A 21,795-nucleotide genomic window follows, 5' to 3' on the forward strand; every position below is an offset into this window, starting at 1 on the left:
CCACAATTCTGACTTCATATCTCGCAATTCTGAGAAAAAAAAGTCAGAATTGTGAGATAAAAAGTCGCACTTATTATTATTTATTTATTATTCAGTGGCGGAAACAAGCTTCCATAGATATCTTAAAATACGCACAACAGTAATGTTTTTTTCTAAGGCACATTTGTAATGTCCTAGCTGAGGCACTACTTAAATGTCCTAATTTAACAAAGGCCTAATCCTGGCTTAATCTAAACTCTGTCTGTAAAGCCAGGCCTATACAACCCAATATAAATAACAATAAGAATAAAATAAATTAAACGTTTTATTAAAACATCAAAATAAAGTGCATAAATAATTAACATACTTTGTACAGCACAAAAAAGAAAAGAAAAAAGAGAAAAAAACATGACATTTTGGTGTCTTCTTTATTTAGTGAATCTCTATTACTGTCACTTTTTATATAGCCAAAATTATAAAAACATTCATTTAATTACATTGTTTATGATCCTCATTTATAGCCTACTTTAACACTTTTTAAACATTCCTGATAACAACGAACTGGTAAAGTATTAAGTCATGAAATTACTATAAATCTAGTTCAAACAATGCCCACTTCAAAATGATCTGTTCTTCAAGTGTAAAGTTCAGCCCTTGTTTCTAACGTTGGACACCAATAGTCACTTTATATGACAAAGGCGGACAAGATAACCAAGAATACCTGACCGTAGATATATTCCCCACTCCACAGTCTTAGATAAACCCAATCAGTTTGTGATAGAATAACAGCTGAGCTGGTCTGTGTTGACGTGTAAGTCAAAGCATAAGAGGAAAATACTAGCTCAGAAGGTTTTAGGATAAAATCTCAAGACACCAGGTAACACTCACTCACATGGGTTTGGGGCATTAGACTGAAAAAGAGAGACAATCCATACTGACAGTGATATAAATAGACATACCCTCATGTAAAAGTGATTATGTGATTTGAAACACCACAAAAATGCATCATTTGAGCACAAAGAGTAAAAGAGATTACTGTTGAACTTTGATTTGATCCCTTCAGTGTCAGGTAAAGCCTAAAGGTTCAGTGTATGTAGATGATTTCATCAGCATTGGTCACCCTTTGAACTTGTCCTGGGACTATAAAAACCCACGGCTCATTGGAGAACACACCATCTGGTCTAAGAACCCCTGGACGTAAGGTAAGATTGCATCTACTGTACGTTATACTGGTCATGTCGAGCTCTGCTGTTGATTCTTAATGGAAATTTAAGAGGAGAAGTCTGACTAGAAACTGAAATGAATCATTATCTCTGTCTGTTCAGGCGACTCTCACCAAACCTGCAACCATGAAGTTCTCCCTCATCGCCGTCCTTGTTGTTGCTCTGGCCATTGGTGAGACTTTAAATCATGTTATAACTTGTGATGCTCTCAAGATATGTTGTATTTTGTGTATCCAATATGGCAACTCAGTTAGTCTAGGGCTTAAATAGACAAACTATATAAGTGTGTGTGATGGATATTTTATCTTTACTCTCTAAAGTACTTAACAAAGTGTCCTGTAGAAACATACAGTAAAAGCCTCCTTTCACCTGATTTAGCTTGAGCACTTGAGAGTAATGCCATTCAGTATGTAAGAGTGTATTGATCAACCATCTCTGTTGATGTTCCAGGCTCTGAGTCAGTATCTCTGGTCAAGAGAGATGTTTCTGCTGAGCTGGACACGATCGGCAAGTATTTCCAGGACCTCGTGGACAATCTGAAGAACGTTGAGGGCCCTGAGCTGGCCAGCAAGGCTACGTAAGTCCATCATCATAATCTCAACTGTGGATTTAAATGATCAACAGAATTACGATCCAGTTGAACTTTGTTATTAATGAATTCTCTTTGGTTTGTGTTGCAGCGCTTACCTCGAGCAGAGCAGAGCCCAGTTCCAGCCCATGGTTGAGAAGCTCCAGGAGCATCTGAAGCCCCTCTCCAGCAACATTGAAGACCACATCAAGCCTCTGGCCGCCTCCGTCCAGGCTCAGGTCGCCCCGCTGGCCGGCATGGTCCAGACCCACGTTGAAGACGTCCTCAAGTTTGTGGCTGAGAAGACCAAAGCCATCCTGCCGCCCCAGTAAACCCACAGAATCACCATTGCTTAGTTTTCTTCCATTTTGGTCTCTTTATGTATATTTACATCTCGCATGTATTAAATGAAGTAGCCATTTTGTTTTTAGGGCTTCCCTAAAATGCAGGGAATGCTCTCTTCATGTATGCTGGCATGTTTGAAATAATAAAAACAATAAAAAGTGACATCTGTGCTGGCGGGTTATTCAAATGTCTCACATTAAATGTAACACTTTTTGGCCTGTTGGATGATAAAGCTGTTATAAAAAACATAAAGCCTTTATTACAATGGTGGACCATAAGGACTTTTGGTGGGAGCTTTTGATTTGTCCAGTATAAACCATCATCCAGGGGCCAGTTGCATAAACCGCGACTAGTCTTAAGTTAGTCATCATATTATTTTTTTTCTTTAAGACTGTTCATAACTTTTTTAAGTCAGTTATATTAAAAGTATATTGGTCTAATTTAATTCCAAAAAGTAAGAAGGCTCCCCCAACTAACTGCTATTGGTCATAGTTCTTAAAGGGATAGTTCACCCCAAAATGAAAATTCTGTCATTAAAATTCTGTCTTCAGAAAAATTGGGACTAAACCTCTCAATTCACATGGATTTTTTTTTTTTTTTTTACAATCTCTTTATGAACTTTCAATGGAGGGACAGAAATCTCTCTGATTTCATCAAAAAGATCTTCATTTGTGTTCCGAAGATGAACGAAAGCCCTGGTTTTGCACGACATAAGGGTGAGTAATTAATGACAGGATTTTCATTTTTGGGTGAACTTACACTTTAACATAATAACAGTCTTAACATAATGGCCTTGCTTATGCAGCTGGATTCAGAACACCATAGCAACTGCATAGCAACATCCCTCAGAACACCATTGTAAGAATGGGTGTGTTCCTGACTCTAAATTATGATTAAGAACAGGTTTTTGCAGTTTATATTTTAGAGCATAGTCAAATTATTTTGTAAAATCAAAAAGCATTTATTTTTTTAGCTTATAGGCTAATATAAAAAAACAGAAAAGGCAATTACATACTTTCCAATTCTAATACAATAAGCCTATTGCAAATAATTTTATAGAAAACAAATGTTATTTTGATTTTTGCCATTTTAAGTTAGCTTCTCTAATCTTTAAATTGTTCTTATATTCCAATGTAAAATGACAAAGATTGAAAGAAACAACATTTCATGGAAATAATTAAAGGTTTGCCGGTGTCACTAAGGTCTGCTTTCATCCTAATTTTACTGCATTAAAATATTTTAAACATGCAAGATCAGACTCAAAACAGTAATGAGACAGTTTCACAATAAAAGAAATTTAAAACCCAGAGGTACAAGTACATTTAAGTCAAAGCTGAAGAATAGTTCATACAAAAAACTAAATATAACAGTCTTTCACATCCTCCCACTGTCACTGAAATCACCACACAAGCGAGTTGGGGTATACATTTATTTAAATCAAATTCCAAAACAGTATTTTCAGTGCTTGAACAGACAAAAACATTGATTACTTTATTTCAGTCTATAAATAAGCCGTGAACTATTTCTGCGTGTAGAAGCGCTGCACTGATCACGTTATCAGACGACTGAAACTCCACAAAAATGCACTAATTAAGCACAAACACAGATTACTGTTGAACTTTGATTCGATCACTTCAGTGTCAGGTAAAGCCTAAAGGTTCAGTGTATGTAGATGATTTCATCAGCATTGGTCACCCTTTGAACTTGTCTTGGGACTATAAAAACCCACGGCTCATTGGAGAACACACCATCTGGTCTAAGAACCCCTGGACGTAAGGTAAGATTGCATCTACTGTACGTTATACTGGTCATGTCGAGCTCTGCTGTTGATTCTTAATGGAAATTTAAGAGGAGAAGTCTGACTAGAAACTGAAATGAATCATTATCTCTGTCTGTTCAGGCGACTCTCACCAAACCTGCAACCATGAAGTTCTCCCTCATCGCCGTCCTTGTTGTTGCTCTGGCCATTGGTGAGACTTTAAATCATGTTATAACTTGTGATGCTCTCAAGATATGTTGTATTTTGTGTATGCAATATGGCAACTCAGCTAATTTACACTCTTAAAAATAAAGGATTTTCATGGTTCCATAAAGAACATTTAAAATCCATGGAATCTTTCCGTTGAACAAAAGGTTCTAAATAGTGGAAAAGGCTATTAAAATGTTCTTCACACTAAGAGAAAATGGTTATTTTGAGAAATATTCACAGAAAGGATTTTTGAGGAACCCAAAATGGTCCTTCTATTGTATCACTGCGAGTAAAAAATGTGTGTGGTGTGGATATTTTATCTTTACTCTGTAAAGTACTTAAAGTGTCCTGTTGAAATGTACAGTAAAAGCCATAGTGTCTTTCACCTGATTTAGTTTGAGCACTTGAGAGTAATTCCATTCAGTATGTAAGAGTGTATTGATCAACCATCTCTGTTGATGTTCCAGGCTCTGAGTCAGTATCTCTGGTCAAGAGAGATGTTTCTGCTGAGCTGGACACGATCGCCAAGTATTTCCAGGACCTCGTGGACAATCTGAAGAACGTTGAGGGCCCTGAGCTGGCCAGCAAGGCTACGTAAGTCCATCATCATAATCTCAACTGTTGATTTAAATGATCAACAGAATTACGATCCAGTTGAACTTTGTTATTAATGAATTCTCTTTGGTTTGTGTTGCAGCGCTTACCTCGAGCAGAGCAGAGCCCAGTTCCAGCCCATGGTTGAGAAGCTCCAGGAGCATCTGAAGCCCCTCTCCAGCAACATTGAAGACCACATCAAGCCTCTGGCCGCCTCCGTCCAGGCTCAGGTCGCCCCGCTGGCCGGCATGGTCCAGACCCACGTTGAAGACGTCCTCAAGTTTGTGGCTGAGAAGACCAAAGCCATCCTGCCGCCCCAGTAAACCCACAGAATCACCATTGCTTAGTTTTTCTTCCATTTTGGTCTCTTTATGTATATTTAAAATAATAAAAGGGATTTAAAAGTCACTGTGCTTTGTATCTCCTCCTTCCATTTTCTCACAAACCGTGTGTTTTTTTCCGTGCACATCTCACATGTATTAAATGAAGAAGCCATTTTGTTTTTAGGGCTTCCATAAAATGAGGAAAATCATGTAAAAATCCAAACATTTTCCCGACATGTTCAAGTTGACAAATCAAGGTTGTGAGAGAAAATATTTCAAATTGTTTTCAGATAAAAATGTGGTGTTGTGTTGCAGCAGATTAAAGACAAAAACCATAAGGATGAAGATTGCGTTTCATTTTCCTAATATTTTAAATGTGTTTATAAATATCTTTTAAAAAGCAAGGACACAGCCTTATAACTATAATAGGAACATTTTTATTTTCTTATAGTAACAATGTGCATATGTCTTTTTTTTTATTAATTTATGTTTTTTTCATCTATATTTAATATTGATTTATGCATTGAGGACAAGTGTTTTTGGATGAGTGACCATGTCATACATTTTATTTTTAAAGAATTTTTATTTTTTTTAAACAATTTTATTTTGTAACAATTAGTTTTAAAGTAGAAATGTTGCTATTTAGCCTATTTGCAGGTACAATTTTATATACATTTACAGCATTCTTACAAATTTCTTGTCACTTTCATTTATCTAGTTGAATCTCACATTCGCATCCAATGCCAAGACATGACAAAGAATGAGAACAACACAATAAGGTTATAAAAACATTTCAGAGAAGCCCAGGTTTGCCATTTTCTCTAACTAGTTTTTTTTCTTGATTTTACCACAGAACAATATTTGATGGCAGGAAACAGATGCCTCGAAAGTAAGACAATAAAATGACAGAAACACTAATTCACCTATCCGGCATAAAACATAATGCACATTCACAGACATCTGAATAACCACACACTGAATTTATTTCCAAATGAATAACCTCATTTCATGTCAGTCATTTGGTTTGGCAGCAGAGGGCAGTGTAAATAAATAAACTCTGGTTATTTTCTGTGTGCATTGAAGACATTCATCGTAGAGCCGTGAGGTAGACTATGACTTGTTGTCTTCTTAGATAAAAACAACAAAATCACTAGTCTTCCACACTGCAATAGACTTCATCAAAACATCTCAGACGGCGAACCACATTAGAAGCTGGTTTAATCGCCCCCCCAAAAAAAAGCATTAAATAATATCAACAAAAAGAGGCATGCATGAGTGCATTAGAGATATCAGAGCTTACAAAACATGATTCTTGTTCAAACTCTCCAGTCGGGATTTTATTTGCACCTTTTTTTCCCGTCATTGTAAGACTTGGCCTGCAGTCACTATCCCCATCTCAGGACAAATCGATGTTTTTTTTATACATCTGTCAGGATTTTAAAGGGATAGTTTACCCAAAAAATTACAATTGTGTCATTACTTCTGTTGAAAACAAAAGAAGATATTTTAAAGAATGTTGGTAACCAGATAGTTGACGGTAGCCATTGACTTCCATAGTAGGAAAAAAAAATACTATGGAAGTCAGTGAGTGCTGTCAACTGTCTAGTTACCAACATTCTTTAAAATATCTTCTTTTGTTCAAAAATGTTTGGGTGAACTTTCCCTTTAACTCATTATGAAGCAATAATTTGGCCTCTGTCAGCTCACATCACCAGTACCATGCAATATTTCGTCAGAAGGTCACACCGGCGTGAGGGACACACTGTTAGTCCGCGCTGACCTTCTCCTTGTACAGCGAGATAAATAAACTACACGACCGCTTTTCACGCCCGCATGTCAGCCTTCATAAAGCACATTTTGTATCAGCATCTCTCTTTGAAATTCAATGTCAAATGCCAATTGCCAGAGTCATATGACAATGGTGTATAAAGCAAATTAGTTTTTTTTTTAAACATTACAAGTAAAATGTGATGTTCAGTGTCTCAAATTGTAGTTCCATCCTTAGAAAAAAAGGTTCAATGGGTTCTATATAGAACCCTAGGGTTCTTGACTCAATCTGAAAGAACACCTTATGCCAAAAAGGTTCTAAATGGATTAAATGATTGCAAAATACTTTAATGTTTAACAGGTTATTTCATTTTTTGAAAGTGATAAAGTATGTTTAATTCATAAAATGTAATTACAATTTTAAATGATTTAAAACAAAACTTATTAATCAAAACTAAATCCATAAAATTATCCCATGAACCGCCTGACAGAAGCCTTTAAGGTTCTATACTATTTTTTTTTCTCCAAATTGATAAAAACTTACCAGAATGATGTATAAGGACAATTCCTGACAGATGATATTAGCTTGCTTTTAAAATAAGTGATAGACTGTGGAAAACTCCACCTTAAGTTGGTCCGTATGTTCAGAAATACACATGTCCTTAATAGCTGGTGACCTAAAAGGAAGCATCAAAACCGGATGAATTAAAATGTAAAAATGTATCTCAAACAAAGCGTACATTCTGCAAGTCACCATGCTCACATCACAACAACATGACATACAATAAAACACTTGGTACTCACCATGAACAGCCATTGTGTGTCTCTCAAAAGAATCAGTTTATAGACGAAAGGGCTTGCCTGTGATAAAAAAAAAGAAGAAAAATAGGAAAAGAAAAAAGAAGAAGCAGAAAAATAAGCCTCCCGCTGATAATTGGAGTCTCGGCGGCACTTGAAAATAAAACAGAGGCCAGATGAATGGAGTACTGATACAAACTCCAAGGTGCTTTAGCTGAAAATTGGGGAACAAAACTACAGGTTTGTCTTGGAAAGACTGTAGGACCAATGGTCCAGAATCTGAGGTTCCTGAGGAGTCTCATCTCTTCAAACGCGAAGGGCCCCGGGCGCAAGGAAAGCTCTGCGTCTCTGGTCAGCGGTGGATATACTAATGGCTAGGTTTTGCAGACATGGGTTATGTTTTTTACTCAAAGCTGACAGACGGACAACCCCCCCCCCCCCCCCTACACACAGGTGCTATTCAAGGATATTGTGTAAAAATGACGTCAATGAAATTTTACTTGACAATCTTTTCAGCGTAAAAGTCCCGCCCTCTGTTACCAGTGTATATAAGTTCATCTGTCCTATACGCTAGCGTGTTCTTTAAAGAGCCACATCTGTGCATTTGAGCTGAACTATTTTTATTTATTTTAATCATTATTTATGCATGCATATGTTTCTGACATACCTGAACATCAAGTGCATTTTAGTGAAATAGCGAGTAATGAAAGCGTACAGATGAATCTGTAGACAGACAATACAGTGCATGCAGCGATTTGCCTCAGCAACAATGAAGCGCTGGCCTTGGTGATAGTTGCTAGGCGATGGAGGAGATACAAAGGCCTCCTTAGAAACCAAAGGCCGTTTTTTTGGCTAAAAGGAGCAGTGCCACACAAATTAAACTTGGTGTACTATACTGAACTCAATAGTAGTGTAGATCATCTTCAATGTGTTTTAGTAAAACTCTTTAGTTTGGTGGTTTTAGTGCCATTTTAGGTGATTTTGCATTCGCATAATAATAATTAACCTGAATTTTCTGAATTTTTACACATAGTCATGTAAATAAATGTAACTTTCACCCATTGCACATGCATAAACCAGGTTTTATTTACACTGTGAGATTTCAAAATGTTATTTTTCCTGATTACAAGATTGTGATTATGGGATAGCATTTTGGTATCACTGACAATATTTAGTTATAAAACCAATGCACTGGAACTACTTAAATCTGTCGAAATCTACTTAAATATACTGATATCCATCATAATAAGTGGTAAACATGATTACTTTAATGTAAGAGCAATGTTTAATAAATGCAGGGACTTACAGTATGACTCATATCTACTTAAATACATATTTTCCCCATAGTTATAAAGTAACTGATTTAATAATGTAGTAGTTTAGCATACAGTTTAACAGGATTTTACATAGTTTCTATACCATTTTATATAGTCTACAGTGCTTTTGAATACATGTCGAGCAAAATCGGATACAGGTTAGAGTCAGATCACCGAGGCCATTTCCTATAGAATTTTTTTTTTTTTTTTTTTTGGAACCAAAGTTATTCAACTTAACTTATGCTGTAAAGCCATGCAATTTTCTAAGGCAAACGCTTAGCAATTAGATGACCATTCTTTCATTAAGCTGAGGTCAGCCCATTAACGGTGGCAAAAAAAAAAGAAAAGCATAACGCAAGTTTGACGCACCCCAGTGAGTTTTAGACAGGTCTTCACAATGGGACCTGCAGCAAAATGTAAATTACACTAAATTGCTCTAATACACATCCAGTGGTCCTGAGAAGCACAGTGGGTCTTTTATGCACATGACTGATGGGTTCAGCTACAAAGTGGAGGAGAATTAGAGAACAGACTTGAAAACAGTAGAGAGTGAGCGGCTGAGCAAGAGCAGGGCAGTGAAGGATTGTTCTTTTGTACTGACAGCGGAGGCAGGTGCACTTTGAGAGACGACGAGAAAGACAACGGCTGGCTAGGACCCGGTATTTCCAAGATTAAAAAGGACAATTAAATTAATTGTATTTTTCTGGAGGGGCTTTTCTTGGAGGGGCTTTCCTTCTTAATTAGGAAATTAAAATTAGACTGAATTATTAAAGCTGGCCACACTCTTTTTACACATACAGCTTTCTAAAATTAACCATAATTTAGAAAAGAGCACAATGGGATTGTAATCATCGATATGTATACATATATGCCTCATTAGTGGCTGTTTCTATGGGCTGCTATACGTGAACCGTCTGCCGTATTGGACCTGGACCGGTCAAAGCTGGTCCGTGAACAAGTTGACTAAGCGTCTGCACATGTATGGATATCTGCAATAGACTTCAGCTGATGATTTTGCTAAACTAACACAATTCAACAAGATGAAGGCATTAGCTAAAGTTACCAAGTTAAAAGCCTACATATAAAAAAATATTTCACTTGTGAAAGGTTATCCCACTTGTTCGGGGATTTAAATCTCAGCAGTTTTTACAACCGGAGGCTGCGCAATGTTGTGGCATCTTGGAAAACGAATTTTTACTGAGTGACGACAGCATCTGAAATGTTGACTGTTCCAAGATGGCGGCGGCGTTTGGAGCGTTCGAACGTGGCATCTACAGGTGTGTTCATGACAAAGTGTTAATACCGTAATTACGAGATTTCAACTTTCAACAAAACGTTCACGTCCTTGCAGAGCTCGTAATTACAACTTGTAAGATAGGAATTTTCTGAGAGCTCCTACTTGTACCCTGTGAATGCTGCAGATTCATTTTAGGTGTTGATAGTGTTGCCATATAATGCATAATTCAGCTCAGAACAGCTCAGAGAACATCACTCGTTGTCTTCTCGGAATTGCGGTAATTACGACATGGGGTGAACGCAGAATACGTATACTAACTATGATTGTAATGCTTTTTTGGACACGTGTCATGTGTCTTCTAAATATCAGAACTGAATTGAATGTGAATTGAATTGGCTAAAACACACAGGAAGTTGAAATGGCATGATAAGAGGAGTGCGTCTCAATCAGCTCCATAGTTCAGAAGTCAGGGCACTGATCAGGGAGTCGACCATTTTAAGGGCTGTCTGAATCGCAAAATCCTTACAGTGCACTGGAACATTCGCTCCCTGAAAAATCCCACAATGCACCACAAAAACCAGCGAGCATTACGTCACATTCCAGAAACGCGAAACATAAAATGCACGGGCCAACTCAAATATCATGGCATGCAATAGAAGATTTGCAAAGATCAGCATAAACACACGTCGCTAGAGAGGTAGTGAACACATAGGGCCCTATTTTAACAATCTAAGCGCATGGTCTAAAGCGCAAGGCCCAAGTTCACTTAGGGCGTGTCCGAATCCACTTTTGCTAGTTTAACGACGGGAAAATGGTCGGCGCGCACAGCGCATGGTCTAAAAGTGTCACTATTCTCTTAATGAGTAATGGGTGTGTTTTGGGCATGACAAGAAATAAACCATACAGAGTCTCATCTCCCATTTCCTTTAAAAGCCAGTTGCGCTCGCGCCATGGCGGATTGCCATTTACATGACGAATTTTCAAGCGGAAAAACTGAACACGTCTCCAGAGCGCAAACGGATCTGCTTGTGCGCGAGGTTAAAGTACACAACATTAATATTTTGCATTGTAATCCTCTTATTTTTTTATATTTGGCATGTCTGTCTGCTGCTGCGCGTCCCTGTGTTTGTCTAACACACTCTTTAAATTACAAAAAATAAAAAAATGCGCCATTGACTTTGGACCAGGTTTTTGTCGGTCTATGGCTCAGTCTATTTCAGCTGCCTCAAAATAGCACCGCGCCAACAATTCGCCAGAACACACCTCGTTTTCAGACCAGCACGCCCATGGGCGCACAAATGGGCGCAAATGCATTTGCTATTTAAACAACGTGGCGCAGGACGTGAAAATGATAACTGCGTCGGGCTAGAACTAGCAAAAAACAATTGCGTCGCGTTTGGCGCTGCATTACACCAGGTGTATGATAGGGCCCATATAATTATAGACTATAAACCTTGAAGGCTTTTTAAACCTTTCACGCATAGTGGTCACTACAGTGGACAGCTATTAAAAAAGCATTTTCTTGAATTTGCACGGGTTTTTATGGCAAAATTGACCCTGGTGCATCATCCTATAAATTGCAACCAAGTGGCAAGCCGTTGTGTTTCAATTTTTTCCCCTTCCAAACCAAGATGGCCAAGGGTCAGTCAGACATGCCAAGTTGCTCCGGAATATCCACCCATTCATGAAAGCTTTAGCATAAGTTCTGCTGGGAAGACTCAATTATTACGTCACTTATTGCTTCACTTCTATCCAATCATATTATTATGCTTATTGTATAAAAGCACGGTACTTACACATGTTTGAGTTCGCAGATACTGAAGCGACGATTACCCCCATCCTCCCCACCACCACCAGGATGGTCCCGTCCATACCTCCCAGGAGGGGGGTCGGCTGCGCCCCTGCCTTCATCTTTAGGCAGGAATTGCAGATCCGATACTCTCGGACTATGCACTACGGACGGGGCCTACGCCAAATGACTTTGTAGATTATCAGCTTGCTGAGCTGTCAATAAATGTATGGTTTATTGAAATAACTCACCCGAGTCTTTCTGGTAGAACTTCTATCCTAGGAGACTCTTGTAGGTAAAAAAAATATTGCAGCATCAAGCAATATCTAATGAGTCATATCACAGTAAAATTTTCCAAGTTTTGATTTAAGATTGAGAGAAAACTCTGATTAATCACATGTCCACTGTAGTGGACGTCATGCATCAATTGCTATATTTCAGCTACAATTCATAATTATAATGTGAATATTGTTTTTGAAACATAAAACTTAAAAACTTAATCTGCAGTGACTTTTTTACTGTAAATAAATGTATTTGTATTATTAGAATGTAATTTTCATTGACATCGAAAAAAGTCATGTGATTACATAATGTATGACACTTGTAATGCATTACTTTACTTGTTAGATCAAAAAGTAATCTGATTTCGTAATGCATGTTACTTGTAATGCGTTTCTTTACTCATAACATCAAAAAGTAATCTGATTACATAATGCATGTTACGTAATGCGTTTCCTTACTCATAACATCAAAAAGTAATCTGATTACATAATGCATGTTACGTAATGCGTTTCCTTACTCATAACATCAAAAAGTAATCTGATTATGTAATGCATGTTACTTGTAATGCGTTTCTTTACTCATAACATCAAAAAGTAATCTGATTACATAATGCATGTTACTTGTAATGCGTTTCTTTACTCATAACATCAAAAAGTAATCTGATTACATAATGCATGTTACTTGTAATGCGTTTCTTTACTCATAACATCAAAAAGTAATCTGATTACATAATGCATGTTACGTAATGCGTTTCCTTACTCATAACATCAAAAAGTAATCTGATTATGTAATGCATGTTACGTAATGCGTTTCCTTACTCGTAACATCAAAAAGTAATCTGATTACGTAATGCATGTTACTTGTAATGCTTTTCTTTACTCGGTACATCAAAAAGTAATCTGATAAGGTAATGCACATTACTTGTAGTTAATTACTTGTTAGATCAAAAAGTAATCTGATTAGGTAATGCATGTTACAATACATTACTCGTAACATAAAAAACAAATCTGATTATGTAATGCATGTTACTTGTAACACATTACTTTACTTGTAACATCAAAAAAGTAATCTGAATGCGTTATGCATGTTACTTGTAATGCGTTTCCCCCAACACTGATAATTTCAGATGAGATTGAATAAACGTATCGCTAGGTTTTCTCAGAGGAGGGCTATGATAGAAATGTGCATGTCCATCTTGAACATAATCAGAATTATCAGCTAATAAGGGGAAATCTCCATACTCTGGTGCACTGGAGGGAGCATCTGAGTGGTTTCCACAGTTGTACCTTGACAGGCTGTAGAAAATTCTGATGGAATCACGTCCTCATGTTCTGATATCAAAGATACGCGAAGTGCAACTTGTATGAAGTTGTATGAAGCCTTTGCAATATTTCGCATTTATATTTTTTGTATATATTTTATATTTTTCACATGATTTTATATAATTGTATTGATTAGTTTGTTAAATTCACATACTTTATCTGTTTGATTATTGTCTTATATTTAATACAGTATATCTTCAGTTTAAACCATAACTGCATGCTGTCCACTCAAGTGGACATCTGAAGATCTCTTTGAAAAATTTGTAAAAAAATAAAATAAAAATCAATTCTTGTTTTTCATGCCCTAAGAGCAATAAAAACACATAGGAAAAAAATCCTGACTGAGGTTATCATAATTCATGCATGAAAGGGTTAAACTATCAAGCAAAGCCAACATGCAATGTTTGTCTTGACGTTGTCAGGGGTCACGTGTGTAAGTAGCACAACGACCAAGAAGCAAATTGACTTTAATGACAAAACTCAGGAGATCAGAGGGGTAGATCCATCATACATGACATAAATGGTAGAAGTGACAAAGACTGCAGGAACACAAAGAGTATAAATACTTGGAGCAAACACAACGAACAAATGAGTATATTAAAGGTGAACTAAATGCCTAATCAAACACACAGGAAAACTAGGTCAGGGGAAACAATGAAACAGAACAAATCTCTAATAGACTTTGCTCTTCTAGTTAAAAATAACAGTTATATAAATGTCTTCTGTAAAAAAAAAAAAATATATATATTGTGGCCAGTTAGAATGTATTCCTACAACTTATTAATTTGTGGCAATGTTTTATTAATTCATTCCCTTGTTTTAGTTCAATTGTCAATCATTTTATTCATCAATTTATTCCCTTATTTTAATTTAGTTAAATCGTGGTTGTGGACTAAACTGAGGAAACAAATGAATAAGGTGTGGGAATGAACTGTTAATTCGTGGCCACAAAATCTTGTCTCGTTTTTTTCCACCGCATATCATGTATCGGAGCTCCGTAAATTTTTTAATTCAACATCCTTAAATTCAAATTGCAAATTTGTTTCCTCAATTTAAATTCATTACAATTAAGGAAATGAAATGCAATATCCCGCACAATTCTGCACAACCCTGGTAATAATCACACTGACAAAGTAACATGATATTACCTTATATTTTTTTCATAAGGCATGTTTTAATACAGGAAAAACACTTAAAGGCCTATACGCAATGATATTACATGCATAATTCAATAACAGACAAGAAAACATTGAAAGCTTCCAGCTATGTGATTTCACACGACAAAATGTCTAGTTTTTTGACAAACCAGTTTTATTATATTTTCTCTGATTAGAACACACTGTAAATAATCAATAAGTGCAACATATAATGGCCACATGTACAGTCTTCCTATTGTTTAAATCTGCTCTGTATACTGAACTCACACACGGTTGTTTGGAAAGATATATTTGATGGCTGCGCAATGCTTCTCCATTAATGTACCTGCTGTTCCAATGCAGCAATTTCATTTTCATTTTCCCCAGCAGCCATTTGAGGAAATGGTGAAGCTCCGCTCCACTCAACACCCCCCACCCGCCCCCGTCAGCGCCACAAACGGCCCAAACCAGAAGTGTTTCACTCCGTCAGGGCTCTTAATGTAAATTCCATTTCAGTAGCTATTATCCCTTCTTATTTTCCAGAGCTTTCCGTTAGTACTACATGCATCTGGCCCTGTGGCACTCGTAGAGGCGGCCCTCATCCAGCAGCACCCACCCCGGGGAGTCCTGCAAACTGCTTATTCAACAACTGCTTGCCATAAAGATGCCTAATGACATTTTAGAGGCAAAAAGGCCTGTGTGGTTTTTAATTCATATTTAATGGTCGTCAGGCTAAATAGGTCCACTGCCCTAAATGAGGACTCTCTCTCTCTTTCTCTTAGGATTGATGCTGTGAAAACTTCTTTTTTTTTTTTTTTTTTTTTTACGAATTGCTGAACCCAACTGCTCTTGTTTTTATTTCAGGGTAATAATAAAATTTTTTTTTTTTTTTTTTTTTTTTTACAATTTATTACACCATTATATGTTTGGTCTAAAACGCAAATATAAAGAATACATTTTCTGACATCTTTGTGGGACTGCGATATAAAGAGTGTACAAAGTAACATATCTTTAGCAACAGTGCGAAAGTGAATAGCACATAACAGGCACAAATGCTGCATCCCATTTCAGAGGTCACATCCTTCGAAGGCCGAGTGAGTCACCGCGGCGCGACGAAGGGTGTCCCAATTAGAAGGCTCCTGCAAATACGGCCTCCAAATGCGTCCTTCATTTCCCGTTAAATGAAGGATACAACAGATGGATCCTTCACGGCCTTGCCTACCCCAGAATGCATTGTGCACCAGTGACGACAGGATTTTTTGAGAGAAAATACTTTTAAACATAAGTATTGGGTTACGATATTAGCCCACAATAAGATATTAATAAGATATTTAACTTACTCAAATATCTAATGATACAAATGTAAAAATAAAACTTACGGAGATGTGATTATATATCATTTATAGGGGTGTAACGATACCCTCACGTCATGATTCGATACTTATCACGATACGATATTATTGCGATACTTCAAGACATATGATAAAAGGTTAACAAAAAATGTACTGTTAATTAAAATGCAAAATTTGGTTGCGGGTGTAAATGAATAGAATTGGACTTGGTGCTGGTAACCCAATGCACAGGACAATAGAGACACCAGAATAAAAATATTCATGATTCTGAAGTGGAAAATAATGAATTATTTTAGACTAATATGCTGCACTCTGTCACTGACTAAATATATTTGAAATAATGTAGGCCAGTTTTTACAGGTAAAATAAGACATTTGGCATTATCCGGACCCACAAATATTCCCCCATTGCATTATTATACATTATATTCAACATTATATAATAGTTTAATGTAGTACTGACACTAAAACTTTTCTCACAGAGTAATTTTCAGTTTGGGTGAAACTACACAATACATATTGTCACTATCCATGATACATATTGTTGCATTTTTGTATTGCGATATATTGTTACACACCCCTAATCTTTATTCTACAGTAAATGGACCATGGTGAACATTTTTAGACAGTTTGTGAAACATGTTTTGTTTTCAGACAGTTTAATATAACTTTAAAAAAAGAACAGTACAAACGTTCCTGTCACTCATCGTTGGCAGCTGTCACAGTTACTAGGCGAAAAGAACAGTCCTCCATTGGCTAGACCGTCCCATTTAAAGGGGTCATATAATGGCATTTTTGTACAAGCTAATATGATTCTTTAGGGTCTAAATTAAAAGTTTTTTTTTTTTTTTAACCTGGTCAAACACATCTCTGTTTTCAGCACGCCGTTTAAGTGCATGTGTCTTTAAATGATAATGCGCTTTGCTCACGTACCCCGCCCCTCGGTTCTGTGCGTACACCGTTTGTAATACACTGTAAAAAAAAATTACATCTCCAAGTCAAAAATTTCAAGTGACCGATAACATCTAAATTTTTCAATTAGTCTGACGTATTATTTCTCATTGAGCCAATGTTAACAGACTATTGTAACAAGAATTTCACTTGGGCCAATTGAAAAATTTAGATGTTGAATATTTTTGATTTGGGAGGGTTGGACATTTTTTACAGTGTAATAACACAATAACCATAACGCGTTGTTCATTATAAACATGGGATTATGAATTATATCGAGAACGTCATACATAGAAAACATGCCGTACCCTGAGTGTAAACCTCAGCCGCATTCATCGTGAAGCGTGCAAGCGATTTGCAAAGATTAATATAAATATTAATATAAAGGTTAATAAAACATTACACTCACTTCAGTTCTTCTGGAGGTGCAGGAGGAACACGAATAGTTGGTACCGATCCTTTTTTCAGGAGCAGCTTCTTAGCAAAACCAGCTTTATACTGACCCTCGAGCAGTCTGGTGTGAGAAATGATTCGCACAAACATGAAAGCATTGACGTTGATCGTGGGGAATATTCCCTTCGAAACAAACTCAGCCACTGTGTCTTCAGCTGTACGGATTTAGGAACATCAAAATGATGCTGTGTTCGTTATTACACCGAAGAACACAATTGCTTAGACACCATTCTGCTCCAGCGTATCAACAATGACGCGCGGACTATGATGACAGACAGCTCGCTCACGAGCGGAGGCGGGTCTGTGTTGAAACGCTGCTGTCAATCAACAATCGTGGGAGGGGCGTCCGACCGTGTGACGTCACACGGTCGAACGGCTTGATTTGAGACAGGGTAAAACATATAAGGAGATTTATAAAAAAAACACTGGATGGATTTTTATCGTTTTATGATGGTTCTGTACAGGCACTGCCAACACACATTTCAGTACAATCAACTTTTAAAAGTGCATGTACCATTACATGACCCCTTTAACAACACCTTCACGGCCTTCGAAGGATCCAGCCTTTGAATTGGGACACAGCCGACAGCGGTATTAACATACATATCTATCGGTTCAATATGCGTGTGTCATCGCTTTCCAAATACCTCTGTTTTCACAGTCCACACTACAACGTGAAAACAGCGTTTACAAATGTATCCACTTGGGAAAGCGTTTTCAAAAAGATGCGTTTTCAAACTAAAACGTATTTGTGTGGACAAGGCCTGAGATGAATGGGAATGCCAAGCTTTCTCAAGGTCCTATATAGACCAAGATGCACAATGGAGCGGGCATGAAAAGACGACAAATGTGTATTAAGAAGATCAATTTTATGTTGACATTAAAATAAATATTTTAAGCTTACACGCAAATCATATAAAATCAGTTCAGGTCTAGAAATAATTGGTACAGTTGTGCAAGAAACACAAAGAGCTTCAATCAAAACATGATCATAATAAAACAGCGATGCCTCCTATCTCTCTCTCTCTCTCTCTCTCTCTCTCTCTCTCTCTCTCTCTCTCTCTCTCTCTCTCTCTCTCTCTCTCTCTCTCTCTCTCTCTCTCTCTCTCTCTCTCTCTCTCTCTCTCTAGACAGGGCTGAGGCGCTGCAAGTAAATAAATCTATCAGGGCAAGGAGCTCGAATATCAAGTTACCACTCCTTACAATCAAGAGCCTTTTCATGCCACCCATGAGGGCCATTCTTGTAATGCTAGCACACGAGAGGCCCACAAATCATCTCTCTCTCTCTCTCTCTCTCTCTCTCTCTGTGTCTCACACACACACACACCTTATTATTTTTCCTCATAAATTCCCTTCCAATACCTCCCTGTTGCATCTAATCCTTCTTTCTTTGCATACGCAGACATCTTGTTTGTTTGAGTGTGAATAACAGAAGCCGAGGGAGCGGAGTGCTGGAAGAGAGACTGGACAGACTGTGATTGATATCTGCTAGAATCTGGTTTGGGCTCATGTAGCCACTACACAAACATGTTGCGAGTACATCTGAACTATGAGACTATCTCTAGCCGTGATCAATGTCAGGCTTGGCCGCTATCGATCTGTCCCTGTTGGCACAGCCGCGCTCTGACCGGGAGCGGAAAATCTGCTAACAAGGGTCAGTGGTGTGTTTAGACAGACAATTGAAGAGGTCAGTAGTACTAGTAAACACAGTAACATAGATGAGCTGGAAATATGTGGCATGTACTGTGCAGCAATGCTCATTTAAAGGGATAATATCATAAATATAAGTCATATTATATATATGCGTACTGAGTACTGAAGGACATGTTATTTTTTACTATTTATATTTCGCACAGATTGAACATTGTTTAACTGCTCTGTACATATAACTAATTATATTTTAACTGTACTTATGTTGTTGCTGCTCATAGTGTACATAATGGGTACATTCTGCCCATTTTCTTCTATACGGTTTTAGTATATTCATATATTCTGTACATATTGTAAGCTATAGCTCCACTTACGCTGTGGACTTTTATCTGTATATTGAACACTATATTTCTGCACTTCTGGTTAGATGCTAACTGCATTTCATTAGCTCTGTACTTGTACCTTGCATAATGACAATAAAGTTGAATCTAATCTAATCTATTGATGAAAAGGGGTCTGCATGATTTAAAAAAAAATGTAAACCAAGGCTGCATTTATTTGATCAAAAATACAGTAAAAACACTGCAATTTTATAACAATCCAAAAAAGCTTGAATATATTTTTAAATGCAATTATACCTGTGATCAAAGCTGAATTTTCAGCACCATTATTACTCCAGTCTTCAGTGTCACATACTCCTTCAGAAATCATTATAATATGCGGATTTGCTGCTCAAGAACTTACATTTATTATTATTATCAATGTTGAAAATAGTTGTGCTGCTTCAGTGGAAATACTAATGATGAAACTTTCTTTCAGGATTTTTTGAGGAATAGAAAGTTCAAAAGAACAGCATTTATTTTAAATAGAAATCTTTTGCAACATGTCTGTACTGTCACTTAAAAAAGTAAAACAATTGAATGGACCTTTGATAAAAGTATTAATTTCTTTAAAATGATAGTGTATAGTTTTCAGTACTGGATGAATAAATGGTGAATTTTGGTGAATTTGTGGCTCAGTCACTAAAAATATCACAAAAAAATATTTTGCACAAAAAAGAAAAGAAAAAGTATATATGGACTCAATATGAACTCAAATGTTTCTCATCCTTCCAAGACCTGGAGCAAGAGGTGGTCATGGTGAATGACGTAAAAAGCAAATAACTGCTAATTCAGTCTGTTGTTTACTAGCATATCTTTTAGCAGAATTACAGCAGCTCAAGTGCATTTAGATCCAACTTAAGTTCTTTCCTGAAACTGCCAATGATTCATTATCAGCTCAGTCATCTTATGAAAAACCACATTTATAGATTTGTTTTTTAAATCTTTTTTGTAGAAAAACGTCTTGGGTTAAGACTGTAACCCTGGTTCCCCGAGGAGGGAACGAGATGCTGCGTCGAGACGCTGTGGGAACGCCTCTGCGTGATAGCGTCATGAAGCACTTATGAAATCAGTCCAATGGCATGACGTCATGTGACGTCATCGACCAGGAAACTATAAAGCATATAGCTGGAACAAACAGTCACTAGCTTCTGATAGGCTGAAGCAAGTCACTTACAGGCATGGAGGGAGTATGGCAGCGTCTCGTTCCCTCTTCAGGGAACCAGGGTTACAGTAGTAACCTGAGATGTTCCCTGTTAAGGGAACTCGAGCTGCGTCGAGACGCTGTGGGAACACTATACCCACAACGCCATAGTAACAAGTGCCTGTCCGTGTGAAATCTCTGCGCACACCAAGACGAAAGCACCTGCGCCCCTGGAGTGGAGCTGAGGTCAAGGTCAAAAACCTCACTAATGTGTGCGGCGAGGCAACATCCTGCCACATCACAAACATATCGGGTGGAACTCCTGACGATAATGTTTTAGAAGCAGCCATACTTATGGTCTCTTAGTCACAGTGCCACGAAGGAAACGTTACTAGAGGGTGTATCCACAAGGATACACCACTTAAAGGGACGTGGTAAGCCAGCCCGATCTCACGGGAAAACGTACAAACTCTACAAAGTGGCTTATTCGTACGAATTCATACGACCTGACTCGTACGAATTAGTACGATTTTTGCAAAATCGTACATATTTTACGAATTGGCCAATTCGTATGAATTCATACGAATGACCTACCCCTGACCCCGCCCCTAAACCTACCCATCACGTGGGTTTAGACAAATCGTACAAATTCGTACGAGTGAGGTCGTACGAATTAGTACGAATTAGGCAACTTTTTATCATTCGTACGAATTCGTACGAATTGGTCGTGAGATAGCGTTGGGTAAGCAGCTAAGCCATGTACACCCTAATCCGTGGAGGGAGCTCTGGAGTGGAGGATGGTCTCAACAACCTCAGTTGAGAGACCTGAACTTATGAGCTGGGCCCCCTCAGAGGCCAAGCCCAAAGTTTCCACAATTCTGGGCGGGGGTGAAGGATCAACCCGCTCACCTGAGAGAAAAGGTCCCCCCTGAGCGGAATCTCCAGAGGAGAGCCATCGAGGAGAGACTCTAGATCCGAGAACTGAAACCGATATTGGTACACTTCACCCCGAAAGCGAATCTCCGGGTTTTCCTGTGATGAGGATGGATGGCTACATGGAAGGACGCATCCTTCAAATCTATCGTGACAAACCAGTCCTCGGACTGAATCTGTGACACAATCTGTTTGAATGTAAGCCTCCATCCTATAGACAGTGTATCGCAGTTTATTTTTGACAACGTTGTCATCTGTACGCTAAAAATAAAAAAATGTTTTTTG

The 21,795-nt window shown here is 37.6% G+C and overlaps 2 protein-coding genes and 1 long non-coding RNA gene across 3 annotated transcripts; all 3 read left to right on the forward strand.

Annotated features, from left to right (window-relative positions):
• The first annotated feature begins 539 nt into the window (after positions 1 to 539).
• Positions 540 to 2,158, forward strand: LOC309484344 (uncharacterized protein). Its single transcript, XM_082150571.1, has 4 exons — positions 540 to 1,181; positions 1,305 to 1,374; positions 1,653 to 1,779; positions 1,883 to 2,158. The coding sequence occupies exons 2-4, from the start codon at positions 1,329 to 1,331 to the stop codon at positions 2,100 to 2,102; spliced, it is 393 nt and encodes a 130-aa protein (XP_082006697.1). The 5' UTR covers positions 540 to 1,181; positions 1,305 to 1,328; the 3' UTR covers positions 2,103 to 2,158.
• A 1,700-nt stretch (positions 2,159 to 3,858) lies between these two features.
• LOC309484625 (uncharacterized protein) lies at positions 3,859 to 5,053 on the forward strand. Its single transcript, XM_082150951.1, has 4 exons — positions 3,859 to 3,892; positions 4,016 to 4,085; positions 4,552 to 4,678; positions 4,782 to 5,053. The coding sequence occupies exons 2-4, from the start codon at positions 4,040 to 4,042 to the stop codon at positions 4,999 to 5,001; spliced, it is 393 nt and encodes a 130-aa protein (XP_082007077.1). The 5' UTR covers positions 3,859 to 3,892; positions 4,016 to 4,039; the 3' UTR covers positions 5,002 to 5,053.
• Positions 5,054 to 12,842: 7,789 nt separating this feature from the next.
• On the forward strand, positions 12,843 to 13,795 carry LOC309483948. Its single transcript, XR_014200683.1, has 2 exons — positions 12,843 to 12,905; positions 13,025 to 13,795. It is a non-coding gene; the product is annotated as an uncharacterized lncRNA (long non-coding RNA).
• The last annotated feature ends 8,000 nt before the right edge of the window (positions 13,796 to 21,795 follow it).

The sequence above is a fragment of the Leuciscus leuciscus genome (genome assembly GCF_965113295.1).
Source record: "Leuciscus leuciscus genome assembly, chromosome: 20".
NCBI lineage: Eukaryota > Metazoa > Chordata > Actinopteri > Cypriniformes > Leuciscidae > Leuciscus > Leuciscus leuciscus.